Genomic DNA, 18,683 nt, shown 5'->3' on the forward strand with positions numbered 1-18,683 from the left:
TTTTGAATTCACCTCTGAAAGCTACTTTAAAGGCAACCTATAAAAAAATCCTTGTGGGTTTTTTTTTTGCCTTTTGCAAAAATACTTATTAATTTGTTTTTGCCTTTTGTTTGTGAGCTTTTAACTTATTGGTTTGCTTTGGGAATTTTGAGCAAAGACTCAATTGTTTTAACAATGCAGATAGCACCTCAATTTAGTTGTAAACTCATGTTTCTTTGATCACTGAACATTGAATTTCTCTTAGTATTTCTTCTACTTAAAAATTAATAGTACTGCTTCAGTAACGGTGTCATAGGGAATGAGGCAGTAGTCCCTGTTCTTTTGCAAGTAGTCTGACATCTAAAAGATGCTTGTAAGCATCTCGGGGGGGTTTTTTTGTCCAACTTCCCACAGATCTTTACTTTTTCCTAAAAGACATGGGGAAGCTGAACCTGATCCAGTCAGGTTTCCTGTGGGATCACAGAGTTGCTTGCGTCATGAATTCATTGTTATATTCCATTATTATATGTGCTGGAACTGCATTCCTGGCCCAACTGCAGGCAGGATTTATTGACACAAGCCATTTCTGATTTTCATCCAGGAGTTACATTCTACTTCCCAAGTACGTGTTTAAAGCTTTACAGCCTTGGTGGGATTAAGCATTCCTTTTTTCCAGTGGGGTTTGCTGGAATAAAGGAAATGAAGGATTTGTTTGGTCTCATGTGCCAGTGGGGGTTTTAGAAATGGAACCCAGGCCGGTAACTCCTCCATTTCCCCTCCTCTGCACTGTTAGGAAAATTATGGGCTACAGTGGCAAATCTGGAAATACAGCAGAGCAAGCTGGGTGCAGTTCTCATTGGTTGCTCCATGTGTGCACAGATTTAACCTCTGACCAGCTGAGCACTTCCAGACTGGTTTATTCACAACTGGTGTGAAAACAAAGTTGTTTTTTTCCCTCTTCTTACTGAGATCCAAATGCTGGTGGAAGAGTGATCCCTGCAGTGATCCTGGAGAGGTTTTGGGTCCAAGGGCAGGCAGGGATGACCAGGGGCAGGTTGCTCAGGGAGGTGGAAACAGCACTTCTGTCCAGAGCATGGAACTCTGACCCTGTGTTGCTTTGGGTTTTACCTGCACTCCTCGGGCACCTTTGGTATCAAACCTGGGTTTCTCTTTCAGCAAAGCACTGAATAAAGAGTATGAAGAGTATGTTCTGACGGTGGGTGACTTTGATGAGAGAGTTTTCCTGGGAGCTGATGCTGAAGAAGAAATTGGCACTCGAAAATTCCCTGCAGATGTACCAGGAGAGAAAACGGCAGCAAGCACTCACGTGGAATGTCATCTGCAGCAGCATTTTGAAAAGGTGATTCATTTAACATGGCAAGCTCACTTGAAGTTCTCCTTCAAGTTTTCCCATCCTTATATACTCTTTGAATCCTCAAGGTGACTTGGAAGATGGTGGATACGGTGCTGTCTTGCTAAGGAGAAAAGGTGGTATCTGCTTTACTGTAGAATTTTTAAAATAACTCTTCCTTAAACAGAATGAGAGCACTTTCATGTGTATAGTCTGGTTTTTTCCGAGAAAAATCAGTATGTAGTTAATACCCAAATATGTAGGTCATAGCTTCATTTATACCCCATAATCATAGCACTGAACCTTGACACTGAATTCATTTGTTCTCCCACTGTTTCCTTTCTTAGGAAAGGAAAAGTCAACTTTCCTACTCTTCTATGGAAAAAAAAGATTCATGCATAAACCTCAACAAAGTCTCTCTTCATTACAAAAAGTAGCCTATAAACAGAGTTAATGTTTCACTGTGTTTAAAAATGAAAAATGTATTTAATGAAGTTGGCATGCAGGAAAACAGTTGCTTGATTACTTTTTAATCTTGGATAAGGGGAAAAATAGTATTGGCTGTGTGAAAGAACCATATGCTGTTTGATTTATATGTCAATTAAAAAATAATTCTTAACTCTAAGATGCTGTTGCTAGTATAAATGAATCATATGTCTTAGCTTTTTCTCCCAAGTATTGGTGTATTTCATATTCAGGCAAATTAAAGACAGGGGTTTGGCATGGGTTTTATTAATTCTGAGCTTCAGTTTCTGTAGTATAATAATATTACTGTTTATGCATAATGACTGCAGGCTTAACCTTTTCTCATTATTTGCCTTGTATCTTCAGAATGTTGTCAGTTCAGATTATTAAATCCAAAAACTATTATGTCACTTCCAGAGAGCAGGATACAAATAGGTGAGTGCAGTCTGCTCAGTGCCGCATCATCCTTTGGATGAAGGGAGGCCCATTTCCCAAGGAATGTTTTCCTGTGAACCTCTCCTGTGCAGCTCTGCCACCCACTCCTTGTGTCACCCAGCTAATGCAGTCAGGGACTAGAATGGAAGTGTGTACTTCCTCTTCCTCACCCTGTATTTTCAATGTTCAAATGAGCTTAAAAATCTACAGGTTTTAGGATTTTAGCTCTTAATTTACTGTATTTTAGTTGTAAAAAACCTTTGAGTTAGATTTTGGCTGCTTGAAGATTTGTTATATTTTATATTTATGGAGTCCTGGGAGAACTTTGGCTCATTTTCAGTCACTTCTGAGCTCACAGGTTTGATGAAGCCTTCACGTGGTTGTACTAGTGGTCATTTTAATCTTTGAAGGAATTTTGCAGGAGATGCTCATTTGGAAGGTTATTGAATCAGTTTTGTTGGCTGATTTCTATTCATTATTTTTCTCTGTCTGACAGAAAAGGTCATTTGCACCTTCAACTCCACTGACTGGCAGAAGATACCTGCGAGAAAAGGAAGCTGTCATCACTCCCGTGGCTTCGGCCACACAGAGCGTGAGCCGTTTGCAGAGCATGGTGGCTGGGTTGAAAAATGCACCAAGTGAACAACTTACAGCTATTTTTGAGTGAGTATGACCACTTCAGCTGCTCCCATTGACACAGAAACTCATCTTTTGGCTTTTTTTTCCTTTGGAGCAGAATAATTTGGTCTGTGTTTCTGTATTACTGTTGAAGGATCTTCTGTTTTCTCAATGATCCCATCTAGAGAAGGAACCCCCATCTGACTTGTCACCATTGTTGTATTAATGGAGCTTCAGCTTTTGCTGATGTTAATTTGTCTGTCTGCTTGAAAGCCAAATGCCTTTTTTGTTTGTTTACATTTTAAACGAGTACTTCTCAATTAAAAGATGTGGTAACCACGTTGGCAGAGGTTTTGGAGGAGGGTGGAAATGTTCAGGTGAATAAGCTGCAGTCTTCACTCCCAGCTGGGAAGTTAAAACTAAAAGCAGCCTACAGGCTCCCCATTTCTCTTTCACATTACTTCAGGGTGTGTTGGTGTAACCCTGTGGCACAAGGATGAGCCTCACAGTGACCCTGGTCACTGTCAGTGCTGACCTTGAATAGCAGCAGCTGTGTTTCCCACTGGGGATGTTCTGGTGGCTGTTCCCTGAGCATAGCTCATAAAAACCAGCAGTTGAATAGTAAAGACCTGTAAAGATGCTGGGTGTTTTCCTAGTATCTTTCCAAGTTAAGGTCCTGCTGTGTTATGGTATAAGGTCTCCAGGTGTATTTTTATAAATCAGAATGGACATTTAATATTAGCACTTAGTATTTCAAGTGCAGAAGCAATGTTTTTTTAAAGTAACCATCATAAACAAGTGAAAAATACTACTTACAGTTCTCATCTTTGGAGTGATGTATATTTGAGTTTTCCTAGCACTAATTCTTAAAAGTTTACAACTGCTCAGCAGGATTTGTTTTGAATGTTTCTTTGATTTTGTAAGGACTGATACTATTTATACTATACAGTTAAGACATTAATGTGTCTGTAATCTCTAATAAAACATGTGTTTGTTCCAAATAGTAAACCAGTCTGTCAAGAGAGAGGTAAATATTAAAATGGGAACAAGAATTGAGTAAGCCTTTGGTAAGAGCTGTGATGAGTACTTTGCTCATCTTGGATACAAGCTGAGCAAGCACTGGGGTGTATATACTGTGTCCCTGGAAGAAGTGGAGGAACTGTAGTTTGGTCTGTGTAATATTCTATGCTTTTCAGTATTTTCTTTTTCAAATTAAAATTCCATGGAAAAAGCTTTGAAGTTAATTAGAAGGCTTTGTTCAAAGAGAAACCTTAGCTGATTTTAGTTCTGGCTTTTCAGAGTAGTTTAGTGTCTTAATTTGACACCAGCTACAGGCCACTGTCCTCTAAAACAGAGTTGCTAGAAAATTCAGAAGCATTCAGAAAGAGCATCTCCAGACAGAGATACTCTGGCCCTTTTTTATGACAGGGACAATGTGGAGTTCATCAGTTCTCTCAGTCCTGGTAGGAAATGGGAAGATGCTGCTGCCTCTTGCCTCTGAGCTTTTCTGCACTCCCTCAAACTGAGCCTGGCCTGTGTGGTCTCATGGGTGCCTTTGGTTGCTTGGGTGCCTGTTGTGGCATCCTTACCACTGCCTTGCTCCTGGCAGGTTCATCTTTCTCCTCACTGTACTGCTGTTGTTGTTGCTTTCTCCCATGTTTGTTCCAAGATCTGCATATCCCCCCTGGCCCTGTTAGGAAGAGAGGACACAATACTTGTGTATGTTTTATGTTTTCCTTTGTCTGTGTAATACAGGTTATTGCTGATGAGGAATGCTCAGTATAATTGGCTTGTCATTATATTTTGGTTTTATGGTTGTTGTTGTTTCTTCATATTTATTCTTTTTAACTGGATATTAATTTATACAAACAAGGCTTTCTTTGCCTTTGGCTTCAGGTCTTGTGCCCGCAGCCCCATGGAAAGCATCATGAGCAGGGTGAAGGAAATCGGTGAGACCTTCTGTTGCAGGTACACTCAGTCAACAGATGAGCAGCCAGGATCTCACATAGGTATGGAGTGAAAGGCATGGGGTGTTTCAAAATGCTAAACCAGGGCAAACAGAATGCATACCTCTACTGTTCTCTGTATTTAATGTAGTGGAGCTGGTTTTATCCCAGGATACACCCAAACAGAAAACTGCTGCTGTCAAACAGTACACTGTAAAGAATAAAAATTTATGGAAGAGTAAACCTAAGGCTGCAGTTCAAACTGGGATAACCAAGAAGTCATGGAAAAGCAACTCTTAACAAGTGTAAACTTGCATTCTCATTAGCTTTAAAATTTAAAGGAAAATGAAAGCAAATAGGTAAATTATTATGGCAAAATTACATCACAAGAAATATTACAATAAATAATCCTTTAAAATATTTATGGAATTTCATGCTGTGCTTCAGACTAGTGGATTTCTGAACTTTTTGTTTGTTTGCAAAGTCTGTACATACACACATGCACTATTATTTTGGATGAGGACAGGTGCTGGTCAGTTTAGTCTTAACACCTTTTGTACCAGTGGCATTGGACTTCATCTCCGTTGGTTTTAAATTTCAGATTTTGCTGTAAACAGATTAAAACTGGCAGAGATCTTGTACTATAAAATCTTGGAGACCATAATGGTGCAAGAAACACGGAGACTGCATGGGAAGGATCTGACTGTAAGTAAAGAACCAGTGAAAGAGTAGAACACTTTTTGTGACTGTTTCTTGGAGTTATCTTCAGGCAGTTCCAGAACAAAGCACTGTAAAGCACTCTGTGTATGTTGTTAATGCTAAAACGGGGAAATACATGGAAGCTGCCAAAATGTCTTTTTTCCTATTATTTAAACTAGTATAACTGTCATAACTAAACATCTGAATTTGTGCTGCCTTCTAGAATCACAACTTTTTGGACAGATAACTTTTATTCTCTTCTTTATCCAATGAACAGTATCAGTACTTCATGTTTGACAGCACTGCATTTGCTCTGCTTTATGAGGCACAACAAGGAGGCCAGTTCATTTGTCCACAGCATGCAAAATTGATAGTTCTGGTGGTGTTACTCTACTTCTGGTCTCCTCAACTTCCCTGTGAAAAAGAGGTGGTAGATGGGAGAAGAAGCCAACTTCTTTCCAACAATAAGCTGTGTAATGTTAGTGCCACAAAATTCCAGCTGCTGTTTCCCAAACCTGAGGCCAGTGCCATTTTCTGTGATCTCTCCAGGCTCTGCTGGAACAGGATCTCTTTCACCGCTCCCTCCTGGCATGCTGCTTGGAGATTGTGCTCTTTGCTTACAGCTCCCCTCGCACCTTTCCCTGGATCATTGAAGTTCTTGACCTCAGGCCATTCTATTTCTATAAGGTAAATAAACATTGGCTCAGGACAGGATCTGTATTAAAAATGGCACATTACTGCATGGAGACTCGTAGAGAATGATGCTCTTCCTCCCTAGGGAAAGAGGTAAAACAAGGACTGATATTAACTATGCATTAGGCCTATTCTAAATTCTGGCTGTCCTGAAATGTATTACTTGGAAGGTGTAATGCCAGAGCTGAAGCTGAAATACAAAGCAAAAAACCCCATTTTGTAAATGGTACTGATCTGTAACATACTGCTGATGAGCTTTTACTAGGCTAAAGCATTCAAGCATATATTTTGTTGATATTTATATTTATTGACTGCAATGTAGTTCTGAAATAGCAGATACAGCTCTGAAATGTTGCCTTTGGCTGCTACTACTTATCACAGGCTTGCTTTTGCTAAGTTTGGGGGTTTTTCTTTATGTAATAGAATGCAGAATATCTTTTCCAGGATGTTCTCTGGTTTTGTTCTTTATTTAACCGTATTTCCCCCATCTCCAGTGTAACTTGTTTTTTGACTACTTCAATCCTTTTATCACCTATCCATATGCCTCCAGTTTTTGCTGGATTCCTAGCAGCTTACTGGGGTTAGTCCTGAATAAATCGAGTAGTTCTGTTTAGATGACAGCGACCAAAAAATGGAAGCCTTTGGAAAAGCTGGTTCATAGTCTGTCCTTCCTTTTTCCTTTACTCCTCAGCTGTAGGGCAGTACTGGAGCTGTAACAAATCTGTCAATATTGCTGTGGCTGTTGGTAGCCTCCATCAAAACTGGTGCACATGCAACTTTGTGCAGCATATTTATGTTTGATTTGAATTTTCTCAGCTGTTCAGTATCCTTGCAGCACGCTTATTTGGACAAAAGTTGCCCTCTCAAAGGCCTCACACAAGAGAGACTTGTGTGATATTTGTAACTTTGTTCTCTGGGTGTAGTTTCTGTAGCAGGAATAACTAAATGTATCAGTAGATCTTCCAGGGAAGTTTTATGGCATTTCCATCTCTGAAGCTTTAGAAAAACAGGCTGAATGCTCCTCTGGTAGGAATAACCCAGAGTGGCTCTTGTGCTGGAGTGTGATACTGCAGGGGATTGGTCAACTCTGTTCAACCCCCGTTTGTCCATGTTTAAGGGTTCTGAGTGCTTCTTAAATTAAACTTTAAGCAGTGGTTTTCAGCTCCTCATGGGCTGCTTGTTTGAGAGGAAGGAGAGCTGGAATGCTGGGGCTGTCACGTTCCCTGCTGAGCAGCTGTACCTGTTCACATCTCCCAGGTCAGTGCTGCGTGTGCCCAGTGCTTTCACTTGTGCACAGTTAGAAGTGGTGAGAGAGGACCCTAAAAACTCCTGGAGTGGATTGTTCTGCACTGATGGCATATCTGCTGTCCTCTTCCAGCTCCTGGGTTGCTTTGGGAAAGGGGGTTAAAAAAATGATGGACCAGAGGAGGGTTGGGGAAGATGAAGATGCGAGGAGGAGGCTGGAGCACTGTGTGTTGATGTTTTGAACAGGAGCCTGAAATAACTAACAGTTTGATGGTGTTAAACATGAGTGATGTGACATTGCTCTGTGTGTGTGTCATTGCCATCAGGTTATTGAAGTGCTGATTCGGTCTGAGGAAGGACTTTCCAGAGACATGGTGAAGCACCTCAACAGCATCGAGGAGCAGATTCTGGAGAGTCTGGCCTGGACTCGGAACTCGGCACTCTGGAATGCACTTGAGGCCTCAGAAAACAAAGTCCCAACCTGTGAAGAAGTATGTGATCTGTCTTCCTGTTACTAGGAAATTCATGTTCTTTTTCTCACTTGTTGTTTTATACAGAAAACTGTTCAAATGAGCCCATTACTGCAGAAAATCTTCTATTAATAGATGTCACAAAGAAGGGAAATTAATTTGTTATCTTACCCTGACATTTCTTATTTCCCAGGTAATATTTCCCAGTAATTTTGAAGCCAGCAATGGAGGAAGTGGGCTTGGGCACTTGCCTATGATGCCATTATCTCCCATAATTCATCCTCGAGTGAAAGAGGTTCGAACAGATCTTGGTGGGAGTTTAAGACGAGGTATGTTCAAGGCTTCTGATATTACTTGAATCTGTGAATTTGGGGTTTTAAACTTCTTTGTAGTTGCAAAAAGCAACCTTGAATCTGAATTGAGCATTTGGAATTGTGAAGTCCCTTATTTGATCAAGGAAATGTCTAGATGCACCCAGTCAAACCAGTGCTGTGACTCACTGGCAGCAGACAGTGGTGATGGTGCTTCCCTTCTGGACTGGAGCAGATTTTGCTGCTGGTTTGATGCCAGGGTGACCTTACTCTGAGGCAGGTTGTCATCTAATCACTTACTGTCCATTGATGTTTGGATTTTTCCAGGCTCTTTTTTTTTTTTTTTTGCTTTCTGTTTGTTTATTCTCAGTGGGTTTGACTGGATTTTAGGTGACTTTTTTTTAATGGCATGATAAAACTACATTTATTCCTGCTTCCTACAGAACTGTTTTTGTGCAGGGGTGGAGGACAATGCTTTGCCTGCAGTGTTCTGTCCTCTGAAGAACTGCTCTTTGCAGATTCCTGGATCTCACACAGAACTGTCTCCTGACACTGAGGGTGCAGAAGCAGTGCCAGCTCTGCTGTTTCCTTTGCATGCTTCTCCAGTTAGGACTTGCTGCTTTCATTGTATCACAGACACTGGTCCGTATGTTCTTGCAGGTGCACCATGGACTGATGGGTTGTGCAATGTTGTCTCTTTCGGTGTTTTTCTGGCAACAAACAAGACTGTTTGGTGTTTTTTAAAATACTCCTTAGGAAGGAGATGTACAAGCAGTTGCTGTAAGTGTTAGGGTTCCCTGTTTGATGGAAGAGGAACCAGATTGGAGATGGTGTCATATATGGGGAAGGCTGTGTGAGACACAGCCTTGTATATGAGGATCTGGTACTAGAGGCTTCTCCTAAATTCAGTTGGAGAGTGGTGGGGATAGGAAATGTTTATTTGTCTTTGGTACCAAGAGAATCATCTTGGCAGAGTTGGAAGTAAGGTCTCCAATCAGTCTTACCTGGCCAGTTATCCAGACAGTTTCTGATTCATGGGAAATAGGAAACTGTTGTCTCTGGTATTGTCACAGACTGCAGCAGAAATGCAAAAAGCCTGTGAACAGAAGCCTGTACATTAGTGCTGTGTACTTCAGGCTTACTACTGGAGTAAATGTTTGAAAGCAACAGAAAAGCCTGAGAGGAACTGGGGGTGTGTGAGGGTGGGGTCAACTGACTGAGGTCGGTTTAGAGGGAGTTTGAAAGCCAGAGCACAGGGAAGACAGCATGTCCAAGGGATGTGGGCAGGGTTCCTGTAGAGGAATGTGTTCACAGGAGTAATGCTTGCAAATATTACTGATTGCTAAGCTGACTGGAGTGAGTACCTGTGATCCTGCGTGTTCCTCAGTCCCTGTGGATCAGAGTGGCTGCTCAGCTTCCATGTGATACTTGATGGCAGAACTGTGCCGTGTGGGGTGACCCCAAAATAAAAGGAGTCAGTCAGACTGTAGATATTGTTCTTATCACTTCAGAACAGTGAACTCTGAGAGCAGGCCTGAGCTACAAGTGATCTCTGGTGGTGTAGTTGTGTGCTAGTTTGAAAACAAACCAGTGGGAGGCACCAAGTCAGAATAACAATTTAATGGAAATTAAAGAAAAGGGGAAAAAAAGGTAAAAGAAAACACTGTCAAACTGACAGAGTCAAGGTACAACCTGACACCCTGTTAGGCACAGTGGTGGTAGCAGTCTGGTAGAACGGTGGCTGCAGTCCTCTGAAGCAGTGATCCTGTAGTGAAACAGTCTGCTCTTCCTCAGGAAGTCCAGTGGTGGCTGTGTAGCTCCTGTCCTCTGGAAATCCAGTGGGAAGCCGGTGTCTCTGGTGTTCAGCCTCAGATTATATCCAGGATGGGACGCTTGGTTCCTCCCTCTGGGTGGAGCATCTCAAAATGGGGTAATGAGTCATGAGGCAAAGTGTTGATTAGGCTCATTAACAGAAGATAGTCCAGAGGGAGTTATCTCTGAGTCATTCGGCAGGACAATGATGGGCAATTAACAGAAAGATAGTCTGGGGGGAGGAGGCAAGGAAACGCTGCCCCACCTGATTTCAACAGCTGATGGGGATGGTAATAGAATACACTGCAACCCAGGACAAGTTGTGTAGTGGTTTTGGTTCAAAATATTAATTACTTACTTCTTTTCCTTCTGTGAAATAAGAATTAAGAGAAAAGTAAAGCAGGCACAAACCTTAAACAGTTGCAGTACAATGAAAGAATTTTATTACTAATAGAATTAAAAGTAAAGAGAAAATAACAAAAAAATTAAAGCAAATCCCTCCCCCCCCCACTTTCCAGCACTTCTCTCCTTTTACCCAGCTCACACAAAGGATAACAGAACATGGGATTTTAGTCAGTGTTCCAGTTCTTGATAAGTCTCTTTCTTATGCTTAAGGAAAAAGGGTTTTCTTCAGTTGCATGTGGTTCCCAAACTGCTACTAACAGCAGACCCGCGCGGAAGCAAACAATCTGCTGTGTGTAAAACATCTCTCCCATGAAAAATCTCACAGTTCCTTCACACTGCAAAACATGAGCCATCACATGGGGTTATTAATCTTTTTAAGGATAAGTTATTTTGGCCTGCACACAAAGGCTTTTCTTCACAAGTCTCTAACAGCCTCTTACTACTTCTATATAACCTGGCATAGGCACTCTTCACAATCGTCACAGGCCACACGAGGATGCTCCATCCCCCCATGTTCTTCAAAATGGATTAAAGAGACAAACAGTTTGTGGTATTACAGTTTCTTACCATGGCATGTAAGAAGGTTTTTTAAGCTCCGCGCAAGAATCGCGGCACCGCCCTCTTTTCTCCCGTCACCATTTTCAGCTTTGTCCCACGTCACTCATTTTCTCTTTCTCTCTGACTCTGACGCCGCCGTGTTGAAGAGTGTTCTTGTTCAGGCTTTATGGTGGGGAAAGCCTCGCTCCCTCTGTGCTGCTGGCTGCGTGGTGTCCTCTTCAGTTCAGCACGAAGTGTGCTGGCTGCAGACAGGAGGCTCTGCCGGCTCCCGCTGGCTCCGCCGGCTCCGCATGGAGAGGAGAGGGACCCGCCTGTCCCCAGAAGCCGCGCTGGATGGGTTTAGCTGTGAGCAGTCCATGGCTGGTTTTAGCTGCCTGCGGCTCTGGGACAGTCCCCCCGCAGTGATCCAGGGTCTGTGCTGCAGCGTTGGGAAAGGGGGGAAGGGGCAGTGGCCCCGGCCCGGCCCGATGGGTCCGGGAGGCTCGGAGCCCCCCCACCTTCCAGCAGGCGAGCTCGGACAAAAAGGGGAAGTCCCGCCTTTCCGTGCGGTTTAAATATGTAAATTGTGAGAAGCGTCATTGGTCTAAAAGACTGTCCATCAACTCAGGGTCAACCCAATACAAGTTGGAAGGTGGCCTTTCCCCTTCTCTGCAGAAGTATTCCCATTAAGCTGCTGTTGTTAAGGTTTTGTTGGGTTTATTTTTTCTTCCTTGACATGCCAGATATGCAGCCATTGTCTCCAATCTCCGTTCACGAGCGCTACAGTTCTCCTACAGCTGGAAGTGCTAAGAGAAGGCTCTTTGGAGATGACAGCCCCAAAGAAATGCAGATGGAAAAAATCGTAACGAAAGGAACTAAGCTGACAATTGCTCCAGCGTCAAGCATTGGTACTGAAAACACGTCAGCGTCTCCTGGCCAGACAGTGTTGACCATAACAACTGCTACAGGACCAGGAAAAGCAGGACAGAAGGTCACTATCCCACTGCATGGTAAGAATTACTGGTGTTTTTCTTCCCTACTAGATGTTTTCCTTGCTCTTAAGATAGGCTTAGACCAACCATGCATCTTGAACATGTATTGCTTTTTCTTTTTAAAAAAACAGTTACTTTGTCAACAACAACTATCTTGGTTTGAAGGACAGGTGTCTGCCAAGGAAGGCGGGAACCTCCGTTGGAATGGAAAATGTGACCCCCTTCCCTCCAAATTATGATCACTTTGAAATGAAGGGGCTTTCAGGCAGAGCTACGGGAGAAGGAGTAGCAGCTCTTTGCTGGTGTGTGTGTGGGTGCCAAGGCACACAAACAGCAGCGCCGGCAGCACCAACGAGCAGCAGCAGAGCCCAGGGCCGGCCTCTCCCGGCCGCAGGCCCTTTCCCCTCGGTGCAGCTCCGCTCGCGGCCGCCAGGGGCGCTGGTGGCTCCCGGCCGGGCAGGGCGGCTGCGGGGATTCCCCCGCGCCTGCAGGGGGCGCTGTGGCGCCAGCTCGGCCGCCTCTGCACGCGGTGATGGCGGCCGGGCCGGCGGGAGGGATGGAAAAGGGGCTTCCTTGGCAAAGCCCCAGGGGCAGCCGGGCCCCTCGGGTGCCGCTCGGGAGCCGGAATGGAGCGCAGCAGGAACCTCGGAGCGGCGGCTGCCGCAGCGGAGCCGGGCGCACCCGGGTGGCAGACAAAGTGTAGCAGAAAATTCCACAGCCGTAGCAGGAGCCGCGGGGTGTCCCGGCGGGCACGGGGGGTCGGGTTAACGTGCACTGAAAGAGCCGGAGCAGCGGCAGAAAGCAGCGGGGCCCGGCAGCGGCAGGCGGGCTCCCAAAGCAGCTGCCGCACGCAGCCAGGAGATGCGCTCTCCGGGAACGGGGAGGGGGTCGAGGTCGGGGTCTTTTCCACTGAGGAACCCAAACAGATGGCAAGGGTCCTTTCTGGTGAGGCAGGGTACCAGTAAGGTCCCAGTTCAATGGCTGGTCTCACTAGCAAAGGCTCACCCATGGCAGGAGAAGCAGTACAGGGCTGGGCTCTGGTGGCAGCAGTGAATTCTCCCCCAGTACACAGCAGCTCGACCGTCCTCCTCCGAAGCCAACAGCAAGAGAGGGCAAGGAGCTGAGCCCAGCCCCTCACCACTGAGCCAAAATCTCACGGTACCTTTTCCCTTCCAAAGAGAAAAGCTCCCAGGTAAAGAGAGTAGCCAGCTGCACCTTTCCCCTCAATCTTTGCAACTTCTTTTCTCTCTCGTAAGTACTGGTCGTTATTGTCTCTTGGGAACTTACGGGAGAAAATTCCCTGAGAGAAAGAAAACAAAAGGAGCAATCCTAACCTCCAGCAACAACAAAAAAGCTTAAGTTTATATTGATGTCATCTCCTTGGAGACATCTGATCCCTGGCAAGCACACTGAGGATTTCTCCTCTTGAAGAAAAGTTCACGGAGTTTGTGCTCCTTCCAGTTATACCTCACACATTAAGCAGTATTTTGGTTCTCAGCTCCAATAATGATTTACTGCAATTTGTCTTAATTTGGTCTGTTATAATCTCAAAAGGCTCTGGAACTTCTGGATAAGGGTTACATGTTAACATTAGCAAAATACTTTGTGACTTCTGTTTTGTTGAAGTTGGGTGATGCTTGAATATTTCTGAAAATGATGCATGAGCAATGAGTTTATAGCCATTTCTTAATTTAAAAATCTGGTCTACAGTTAAAGATGAAAAGAAATCTCTGCATGTCTCATGTTTAAGGAGATTTTCAGCCAGAGAATTCGATTACTGAGGAAACTAATGAGGACTGTGTAGGATATGCTGTCAGGTTTGAAGAAGAAGAAGAATGCCCACCTTCCCCCAAAAGAGTGGAAAACCAAGTACAGAAATTGTGGTTTCTTGTAAACTTCGTGCTTTCAGATGACCTTTAGAAAAGATCATTCACATTCAGAGTCACCTTTGAAACCTTACCAGAAATGTAATTTTTACCATTTCTGAAGACTCTGAGGGACAGAGTCTTTTTAGACTGTAATATAGAGGATGAAATGTCTTTAGTATCAAATGTTCATAAATGAGTTTGATTTGCTGTTTGGCTCTGCAGCATGAGGAGAGCAACCAGTTTATTTCTGGGTGTGTGTGTCCTCTCCAGGTATTGCAAATGACATGGGTGGGATCACCTTGATCCCCATTTCCATTAATTTAGGCCAGCCATGTAAAGTGGATGCCCAGGCTCCCTGCCACCCTCCTGGGAACAAAGCACAAGAAGTGCAGCTGCCAGCAGCCAGCAAACCGAAGAGAACAGGCTCCTTGGCACTGTTCTACAGGAAGGTGAGTGTCCTTACTCAGAAGTGGTGCTGTACTTCTGCCTTCCCTGTCCAGCTCCCATTACCTTTCAGTCTTCATGTGCCTTTCCCTTGGCCCATGTAGTTCTTATATACCTTGAAGAAGAAGGGAAAAGATGTTGAGTGTTGCAGAGAGTCCAGTTTTCCTCTTTCCACCCATGAGATTTTTTTTTTCTTTTTAATTAGGAGCTTCTGTAAATAAATATCAAAGGCATACTGGTAGATTTTACTTCTCTTGGCTGTTTTCATGTCCCTGTATTTGCAAGGGTTAGACATACCTCACATGAGATGATTCTCCTGTGTCTTGCTCATTCAAAGCTGCACTGCTGTGGATCTGGCATCTGGAGATTCTCTTTTGCCACTTCTAAGTCTGCCCGGCAGTGCTGGTCTTGCTGGGCTGGGGGCTCAGAAAGCAGTGATGAATAACACAGTAGCTAAAGGTTTCTAGAAAGAATGAGTTTGAAGTATTGCAGGATTTAAAGGTTAAATTAAGAACTGGGTGTGCTTCAGAGAAGCTTCAGATGGCTCCTAGTTGCTTTTGTTTTCAGTGTGAATTGTGTGAGGGGTCTTTGGAGGAGGCAGGATAACTTGGTCTGGATGGCTGCAAAGAATAGATCCCTAAACTAATCTCTCTCAAAAATATTAGATTTTTTTTGCTGTTATTTTCTTACTAGAGAAGTCATTTCCAGAGGTTTTCCCCTTTGAGGGTATCTGTATTACAATACAACTTAAGAAATTCTACAATGAACAATCTTTAAGGTACATCTAAATACAAAAAATAATTTCTGGAAACACTTGTAAGCCACCTCCTTTGTCTGAACTACTGGTTCTTTAGTTTTGCCAGTACAGGCTGTTTCTCTGAGAAAGGATTAAGAACTGATTAGCCACCTGCCAGTAGAGAGCGTTGCATTTTGGAAGTTTTACTCTCAGCTGGGGAGTACTTCAGGTCTTTGACTAACCATGTCATAGGTAACATATTCCTCTTAGTTATGAGGTAGAACTAAAACCTTGACTTTACGTTTTTAAATTTCGACCTTCCATTTACAGTGATCATCAGACTCACAATTACAGTTTTTCCCTACTCTCTTTTCTTGCTTCTGTTGAGTAGAGAAAGTGAAAATGACACTACCCCTTCCTGCTTTCCAGCATAAAGGAAGTGCCTAAATAGTTAGTGAGGGATATGGTTGATGCCATGAAGATTTTTGCCTTTTTCTTTTATACCCCTGTTATACCTTTTTACAGCTTCTGTATTCCTAGTGCTTTTTTGCCTACATTCTTGGACTTGTTTGTCAAGCTAAGAGACTAAACATCTTAGAAGCTTCGTAGCCAGGGATCAGTGTGCCCCAGACCCCAAGGTCCTCTCCAGAACATATTCTGTAAACCAAGATAGAACCATCCAGGGGAAGGTTCCTTGGGGAGGGGGAGCTCACTTGAACCTCTCATTGGGGAATCTTTGATAGATATGCTAATTAGAAAAGCCTATAATGTTATACCCAATGTTGGGGGGACACACACACACACACGGAAACACACGGGAGGAGAGAGACACAGAGACACAGGGAAAGACTCGGTGGGGTACATCTCGATGCACATGACCTGGACGTGTACACCTAAGGATCCTTAAAAATAAATACCAAGGTAAAATCCCTTTTCCCCTTCTAACCGTGTATGCCTCTTGATTTTAAGACCAGGAAAAAGGCATCATGGTATAGAAGCTCTAGGCATAATGTTTTTAGGTGGATTTTCTGTAAAGATTAGAGATTCAACAACTGAAGAGTGGACAACTTAGTCCTTGAATCCCAGAATTCCAGAATGGTTTTGGTTGGAAGGGACCTAAAAGATCAAATCATTCCCCCCCCCTGTCATGGGTAGGGACACCTTCCATTAGACCAAGCCCCATCCAGTTTAGCCTTGGACACTTGCAGGGATGAGGCAGCCACAGCTTCTCTGGGCACCCTGTGCCAGGGCCTTACTGCCCTCACAGGGAAGGATTCCCTCCCAATGTCCCATCTAACCCTGCCCTCTGGCAGTGGGAAGCCATTGGCACTCCAAGTCCTTGTTCCAAGTCCCTCTCCAGCTCTTCTAGAGCCCCTTTAGGTGGTGGAAGAGGCTCTGAGGCCTCTCTGGAGCCTTCTCTTCTCCAGGCTGAACAACCTCCACCCTCCCAGACCTCTCTCGTGGGAGAGGTGTTCCTTCCCTCTAATTATCTTTGTGACCCTTAGAGAACAGCTCTGCTTTGAGGTCTTTTATTTCTGCAGGCCTGGATAAGCTTGTTTGGCTTCGCTCTTTCCTGTGTGTCCTTTCCTTCCAGGTGTATCATCTGGCAAGTGTGCGCTTGCGCGATCTGTGCTTAAAGCTGGATGTTTCCAATGACTTGCGCAGGAAGATATGGACGTGCTTTGAGTTCACGTTGGTTCATTGTGCTGATCTTATGAAAGACAGACATTTGGACCAGCTCCTCCTCTGTGCTTTTTATATCATGGCGAAGGTAACACGCAGTTTTAAGAAATTAATGGAATTTTATGTTCAGTTGAAAGCATCAGGTGTGTTGAGCATTTACAGTTTGACTGATTCATTCATGTTATATTACTGGAGGGAAGGGGAAGCTCCTTCGAAGAAGTGGATGAAGTCCCAGGATGGCTTTTCCCTTGTTTTGCATATCTTAGCTCACTGGCTTGTTGATGGAAATTATTGACAGTTTTTCTTCTCTTCTCAAGTGCATTCACAGTGAGCACTGGTTGACACAGGCAAAGCACTGTGTGGTCTTATTGCCCTGTATTTGTTTTCTGTCCCGTTTGTCATCTTGACAATCTGTATAACCTGAACTAAAAACTCCATTACAGTTAAGGAATTAGGCAGGTGCAGAAATTTGCAGGAGCAACTGTATTTAGGAAGGTTTCTATTCCCCAAAAATTCTCTTAGCTTTTGATGATTCAGGCTGAGGAATTGAGGTGGTTGCCTGTTACTTGTACTTCATTTCTTATTCCATTTGCCAGCTTTAATTTAAGGTGGTGTGAAACTGGACTATGAAACTGGACTATTGGTTTGACTCAAATTTGAGCTGATGATTACAGTGTCCATCAAGCCTAATTCAGACACAAAAGTTTTGAGGGTGAAATTATTCCATTGAGGCTGGATTACCTTTTCTTGAGGGCAGACAAATGAAGAGGAGCACTATGTGTGGAGGGACACTGATGTTTAAATTGTGACTACCTGTCCTCTTAACTGCAGCATGGGTTAGGCTCACCTGATGTCAATGCTGATAGCAAAGCACTGAATAGTCAGTGCTCTGTATTTTATCATGTAATTTGTCATTTGTTTTGAGGTTTTTTATAACACAGGCTTTTGAATGCTGTCTCCAGTGCAGTGTGAGACCTGACAGCTTAGCCAGAGACACTGATACATTGTCACCTGGCTCCTACTACAAAATCTGTTGTTTGTCTGCTCTTAAAATGACAAATGTATGGCTGAAAATGAAGCACTTTAACAAATGAGCTATTTTGAAATAAAAAAGCAAGGTGAAATTGCATGTGTGTACATACCTGCCTAATGTCTGATTCAGGATTTCCCCACTTTCTGTTTAGAATAGTTAAGGGATCCAGTTTCCAAATTCACAAAAGGCATTTTTGACTTTATAATATTTCCTTTCTTTAATTTTAAGTGTCACTGGAAGAAGGGTCTGGAAAGCATCATAAGCAATAAAAAGCTTTAGTAGCTAAGAAGCAAGGAATTCCTGAACAAGAAAAATCCTTGGTGTTTTCATACTCTTCATCACCAGAGATAAATTTTAAAATTATGTATCCATAGTAATATTAATCAAAAAGCTGCATACTGGACCTGAGCAGCCTGGCCTTCATGCTTGCGCTTGGTCTTCAACAGCCTTTTCTTTTCCAGGTAACCAAAGAGGAAAGAACTTTTCAGGACATAATGAAAAGTTACAGAAATCAGCCACAAGCAAACAGCCATGTAAGTCAAGAGCATTGCATTTACTTTCTGTAAAGCTCATGGGTGGCTTTTGAAGTGTTTGTGCTCATAAGAGGAAAGTCAAATCCTCTGCAGTGTAATACTCGTTCCTGTTCAGTTTGATTTCATCTAGTCTCCTGACTTCCTTGCTTTCCTTGATAAGAGTGTTTTTCCCTGATGTCTTGTAGGTTTATAGGAGTGTCTTGTTGAGAAATACTTCTGGTGATGTCCCATTGGACAAAAATGGAAACCCAGATATGGAGATGACAGAAGGTGAGTACAGCAAAGGAATCTGCTCTTTTCAATAACATGCTTGGGGGCTTTTAAAGAACTGAACTGTCAAGTATTAAGAAATGGAGCAAGTTTTACAGTTTTAAGTATATTAAACAAAAATAAATGTATTGTTGAAAAAGAAACCATCTTGTCAGTAG

General features: G+C 43.3%; 1 protein-coding gene across 4 annotated transcripts in view; it reads left to right on the plus strand.

Annotated features, from left to right (window-relative positions):
* RBL1 (RB transcriptional corepressor like 1) overlaps positions 1 to 18,683 on the plus strand; it is a 28,117-nt gene that overhangs the window by 4,659 nt on the left and 4,775 nt on the right. For 3 of the 4 annotated variants that reach the window (XM_048321751.1, XM_048321753.1, XM_048321754.1), the window contains 12 exons: positions 1,156 to 1,339; positions 2,727 to 2,893; positions 4,745 to 4,857; positions 5,396 to 5,499; positions 6,043 to 6,180; positions 7,758 to 7,922; positions 8,095 to 8,230; positions 11,710 to 11,976; positions 14,097 to 14,275; positions 16,601 to 16,777; positions 18,184 to 18,255; positions 18,441 to 18,525. In XM_048321751.1, the coding sequence (XP_048177708.1) occupies positions 1,156 to 1,339; positions 2,727 to 2,893; positions 4,745 to 4,857; positions 5,396 to 5,499; positions 6,043 to 6,180; positions 7,758 to 7,922; positions 8,095 to 8,230; positions 11,710 to 11,976; positions 14,097 to 14,275; positions 16,601 to 16,777; positions 18,184 to 18,255; positions 18,441 to 18,525 (1,787 nt within the window). The remainder of the gene's footprint in view (positions 1 to 1,155; positions 1,340 to 2,726; positions 2,894 to 4,744; positions 4,858 to 5,395; positions 5,500 to 6,042; positions 6,181 to 7,757; positions 7,923 to 8,094; positions 8,231 to 11,709; positions 11,977 to 14,096; positions 14,276 to 16,600; positions 16,778 to 18,183; positions 18,256 to 18,440; positions 18,526 to 18,683) is intronic. The other variant, XM_048321752.1, reaches the window with a different exon arrangement.

The sequence above is a fragment of the Corvus hawaiiensis genome, chromosome 17, assembly GCF_020740725.1.
Source record: "Corvus hawaiiensis isolate bCorHaw1 chromosome 17, bCorHaw1.pri.cur, whole genome shotgun sequence".
Taxonomy (NCBI): domain Eukaryota; kingdom Metazoa; phylum Chordata; class Aves; order Passeriformes; family Corvidae; genus Corvus; species Corvus hawaiiensis.